This window comes from Jaculus jaculus, chromosome 9, assembly GCF_020740685.1.
Source record: "Jaculus jaculus isolate mJacJac1 chromosome 9, mJacJac1.mat.Y.cur, whole genome shotgun sequence".
Classification (NCBI taxonomy): domain Eukaryota; kingdom Metazoa; phylum Chordata; class Mammalia; order Rodentia; family Dipodidae; genus Jaculus; species Jaculus jaculus.
Window position 1 is genome coordinate 133,750,906 of NC_059110.1, and position 5,224 is coordinate 133,756,129.

Below are 5,224 nucleotides of genomic sequence, written 5' to 3' on the forward strand. Positions count from 1 at the left end.
CCTGGATGGTCTTTATCTCCACAAAGCCAAGTTCTCTCTCTTCCTTTCTGCCCCAGGTCAATTACAACTTCTCCTCCTCCTCCTCTTCCTCCTCCTTCTTTTTTAATCCTTCTATACTAAGGTATCTAGAGAAAGCTGCTCAGGGATGATGGAAGGGAGGGGACAGGAATAACTGACAGCCTAGCTTTGGAACAAAACATGTCTGGCCCACGTGAGCTGAGTACGCTGCGGGAGAAGGCAAACACCGAGGACCCCTGGCTTCACTGGAGAAGGCGGCACCCTGAAAATTCCCTTACTATGCCCCTGCATGAAGCAGCAAGGGTGTGGGCTCCAAGTCCAGGTCAGGTTTTGGTCTTAACAGAAGGATGAAGAAAGAAATGACTATTTCATCTAAAGAAATCCGAGTGCCAAACGCCAAGAACAAACTGTCCAGACCAGATATTTCTGTACAAAGCAGCACGTACATTATAGTAAACAGGACACTGAGGGCATCCCACTTCCAATAGAGGACCGCGGCTCTGCACAAATAGAAGAGACCTGGAAGAGTTCGTACCGACTTGATAACATCAGCCTTCACCAGACTATAGACTTACAGCTTCTGGGCACCCCCTCACTTGGCTATAGTCTATATAACAACTGATTTTTTTTTTTTTTGGTAAACATGAAAGGAGAAAAATGCTAATGCTTATTTTTATTAAAAAAGTTAAATGGGGGCTGGAGAGATGGCTTAGCGGTTAAGCGCTTGCCTGTGAAGCCTAAGGACCCCGGTTCGAGGCTCGGTTCCCCAGGTCCCACGTTAGCCAGATGCACAAGGGGGCGCACGCGTCTGGAGTTCGTTTGCAGAGGCTGGAAGCCCTGGCGCGCCCATTCTCTCTCTCTCCCTCTATCTGTCTTTCTCTCTGTGTCTGTCGCTCTCAAATAAATAAATTTAAAAAAAAATTAAATGGGAGAGAGGGACTGCGAAGATGACTCAGTGGGTTAAAAGGTGCTTGTTTCCAAAGCCGGCTGACCCGAGTTCAACTTCCAAGACGTGCAAAAAGCCTGCGGCAAAAAGTCGTACAAGTGCTCATTTGCAGTGGCAAAACACAGACACACAGACACACACACACACACACACACACACACACACACACACTAATTTAAAACGAAGGGCTGGAGAGATGACTTAACAGTTAAGGCATTTGCCTGCAAAGACAAAGGATCCCGGTTCGATTCTCCAGGACCCACGTAAGCCAGCTGCACAAGGGGCGCATGCATCTGGAGTCCGTTTGCAGTGGCTGGAGGCCCTAGCGCACCCATTCTCTCACTCTCTCTCAAATAGATATTTAAAAAATAAATGGGGAGGGGTGTAAGGCTATGGGATGGAGGCAAGGAAGCGCTGTGGCTACAACACCCTTCAGCAGGAAAACCTGGATGGTCCAACTGTGAGTGTGGCCTGGTGAATCAGCCCCGCACCCTATCCCGGATCCAGTGAAGGGAGCAAAATCTGGGGATACAATTCTCTGGAAAAGAGTCCACAGATTTCCTGAAGCATTTGAGCAACACGAGCCCCCAAATCCTACATTGGGCACCTTGGGGAGATTTTCTGCCCTAGAACAGTCAGCAGCTGTGCAGAGAGTCAAGGTTCACGGGCACGGGTGGGGGTGGGGTGCCCTGGAGTCCCGACCCTCTGCAGCCTCGGGGAGCGGGGCGGGGCGGAGCTGCGCGCCGTGGGCGGGACTGGGGAGCCGGGGCGGGGCGGGGCGGAGCTCCGCGGGCGAAAGCCACGCGCGCTTGGCTCTCGCTCCAGCTCCCGCGCCGCCTGTTGCTCGCTCCTGCCGGGGTGGCGGGGTGACCGTTTCGCAGCGGGTGCCCAGGCGTAGGTAGTCGGACGGAGAGAGTGCCAGCGCGTGAGCAGCCTCCCGCCTCCGGGTCGGTGGTCCGGCGCGCGGGGGCATCGTCGTCTTCAGCCCGAGAGCGCGGACGCGGAGAGCCTCCCGGGTCGCCCCCCCCTGCCCGGGACCGCGCGCGCGCCGAGGACCAGCCGGGGCGATGAACGCGACCTTCCTCAACCACAGCGGCTTGGAGGAGGTGGGCGGCGGCCACCGGGCCGCCCTGGGCAACCACAGCCACGGACTGGGCACGTGGCTAGACTGCTGCCCCGGGGGCGCGCCGCTGACCGCCAGCGACGGGGTGCCCGCGGGGCTGACGCCCGACGAGCGCAGCCTGTGGGTGTCCCGCGTGGCGCAGATCGCCGTGCTCTGCGTCCTGTCGCTCACCGTGGTCTTCGGCGTCTTCTTCCTGGGATGCAACTTGCTCATCAAGTCCGAGAGCATGATCAACTTTCTGGTGCAAGAGCGCCGGCCCTCCAAGGACGTGGGCGCAGCCATCCTGGGACTGTACTGAGCACCTCGCACCTTTGCCACCCTTGCCAGCGCGGCTGCTGACAAGGGACCCTAGGGAGACCCGAGCTTCGTCCTCCTCCGCCTGGCCGCAGGGGACAGCCGCGCGCACCCCGGACGCACCGTCCACCGCGAGCTCCAGGCGATGGCGCGGGACTTCCACGCGGGGCTCCGTCCCGTGTGCGCATCAGCGAAGGCTGCGGGGGAGGGAGGGAAGGAATGAGGATTCTTAAAAGGGGCCCTTCCTTCCTTCCTTCCTTCCTTCCTTCCTTCCTTCCTTCCTTCCTTCCTTCCTTCCTTCCTTCCTTCCTTCCTTCCTTCCTTCCTTCCTTCCTTCCTTCCATATAAAAAGTTCCGGGCAGGGTGGGGGTGAGTGTGGGGTCGCTGGTGTGGGAATTTCGACTGTGGGGGTGTTGGTGGGGACGAATTTCCAGCAGGATGGAGGTTGGAAGAGTCGCTCAGATTTTGGGGGTTTTTTGCCATCTGATCTCCTTTTGCATCTGAAAAGAAATTTTGTAATAAAACTGCAGCCGTTGGGCTTCCTGCCACTTTCTAACTGAGCCTTTGTGTGGTGGTGGTGGTGGTGGTGGTAATATGTGGTTCTAGCCCCAGTGTGGGCCTCCTAGGGAGCTGCGGGGAAGCTCTGAAGTTTTCTGGTTCCCACAGCAAGGAGAATGGAAAGGAACTGTTTTCTATTGCTACAATGGAGGAAACCAGTTCTTTAGGGAGAGAGGCCAGACAGTTGGTGAGATTAAGTCACTGGAAATTCGAGTCTTCTTCATAAAAATGGGGGAGGGGGAATTAGTGAATTGAGTCCAAAAGGGGGAAGACAGTAAAATTAACAAATCAGAAAAGTGAATGAATGAAGTTCATTTGGGTTGGTAGGAGCTGGATCTAGTTAAAATTGTCATGGTAAGGCCAGAAACCTTATCCAAGGGCTGGCTTTGCCCCACCCTTGTACAGGGTCGGTCAGTAAACTTGCACCAAGCCCTGATCGTGGCCAGGAGAGAGACACCGAATGCTTCAGACGCAGAAAATGGCCTCCCAACTGCAAAGGTCTTCCAGGCACTTGGAGCTTCCCTTAAGAAATGAGTGCCCCCCAGCCCCAGCCCTGCCCAGAAACCCAGCAAGAACCGCAGTGCTCACTGGCTAAAGGGAATGGGGGGACAGAGGCCACCCGGGTCGTCTGTAAGCCCCTGTTCTGGGGGACAGCCGAGCCTGGGGCTACCACAGAGAGAAAACCTTCCGCCAACCTTTGTCACCCTATACACTGGCCTCGGGCACCTGTGCCCGCCCCACTCAGGCATCCCATGCTTACAGCGTCCTCCAGGGAAAGGCTGTGGGATGCCCGGAGTGCAAAGGAAGGAGAATGGGAGGGAAGATGGCTGAAGCCTTCCCCTGCTCTGGATGAGAAACCAAGAGAATCTTCGGGCTTTGGCAGCAGTTCAGGAAGGAAGGAGGTGGTAGGGGGAATTTCTCATTAAAAAAAAAAAAAAAGCAGAAATGGTGACTTGAGTCTCAAGAATCCAGAATCTTTCTGGCTCCTTCACAGTCCTGTGGAGTCATAGATATTGATATGGGTCCCTGCTCCCTCATCCTGTCTCCCTAATCTGATTTGGGGTTTCATCCAGTGGGATGGAACAGGGCATCCTCTGTGGTCAGAGACCTCTTGCGAAGGACCTATGAGATAAGGCTCCTGGAATTGGAGGTTGATCTGTGAGGGGTTTGATGTGGTTCGTGTGTAGCCTGAAGGTGGTTGTGTGTGTGGGGGGGTCTCTGAACATTTAGACAACTTGGACACCTTGCTTCTGGACATGTGGTTCCAGTTAGTACAGGTCCTTGGAGTCTGGGCAACTCATTGGTCAGGAGGACGCTACCTAGACTGTCACAGAGAAGTCAACTAAACCCCCAAATGACCGGAAATGAGAGCTTTGGAAGAAGCCCAAGCTTCACTTTTCTGCCTGGCCAGGTTCCAGAGCACACTCTGAGAATGTCCTATAACAAATCTCTGCTACTAACTGTGGCCCAAGGGAGGTGGTTCATGACTTCAGTTTCCTGAATGTGCTGACAAAGAAAAGTCTTAGTGGGGAAGCTTTGCGAGACTCTCACTTATTTAAGAAAAAAAAAAAAAAAAAAGAGGGGGAAGGGGCTAGAGGGATGGCTTAGCAGTTAAAGCGTTTGCCTGCAAAGCCAAAAGGACCGAAGTCTGATTTCCCAGGGCCCGCGTCAGCCAGATGCGCAAGGGGGCACACTATCTGGAGTACATTTGTAGTGGCTGGAGGCCCTGGGGAGCCCATTCATTCTCTCTCTCCCCCCCTTTCTCTCTCTCTCCCTCTTTCTCTGTCAAATAAATAAATAAATAAATAATTTTTAAAAAGAAAAAGAGGGACTGGGAGATGGCTCAGGTCAACAGGACTTGCTGCTTAAGCACGAGGGTATGAGATGCTAGCCCTCAGTTTGATTCCCTGGTACCCACGTGAACAGTTCTATAAGCCTGGTTCTGCTGGGGGCAGAGACCAGAGACTCACCCAAGCTCACTGGCAGAAAAAAAAAATGGCAGCTTTGGGGTGAGTGAGAGACTTTATCTCAAGGAAATAGGTAGATGAGAGAAAAGAGGAAAGCTGACATTCTCTTCTGATCTCCACGTACGTACATGCACACAGGGCATGTGTATCTGCATAATCTGCATGTGCTACATACATGCCACATCCCACACCACCTCTGTCTCTCTCTCTCTCACACACACACACACACACACACACACACACACACACCCCACATGCCTATACAGTACTTCCAGTGTTTTGATGTTTTCTGAGACAAAAACACTAAGGTCTCCCCGT

The 5,224-nt window shown here is 53.8% G+C and overlaps 1 protein-coding gene across 1 annotated transcript; it reads left to right on the forward strand.

Moving 5' to 3' along the window:
- The first annotated feature begins 1,784 nt into the window (after window positions 1-1,784).
- Window positions 1,785-2,937, forward strand: Rprml (reprimo like). Its single transcript, XM_045159482.1, has one exon. The coding sequence runs from the start codon at window positions 2,032-2,034 to the stop codon at window positions 2,383-2,385; it is 354 nt and encodes a 117-aa protein (XP_045015417.1). The 5' UTR covers window positions 1,785-2,031; the 3' UTR covers window positions 2,386-2,937.
- Window positions 2,938-5,224: the final 2,287 nt, after the last annotated feature.

What these genes read in the sequence shown, in the direction of transcription:
- Rprml (XM_045159482.1), top strand. Translation starts at nt 2,032, where the DNA reads ATGAACGCGACCTTCCTCAACCACAGCGGCTTGGAGGAGGTGGGCGGC.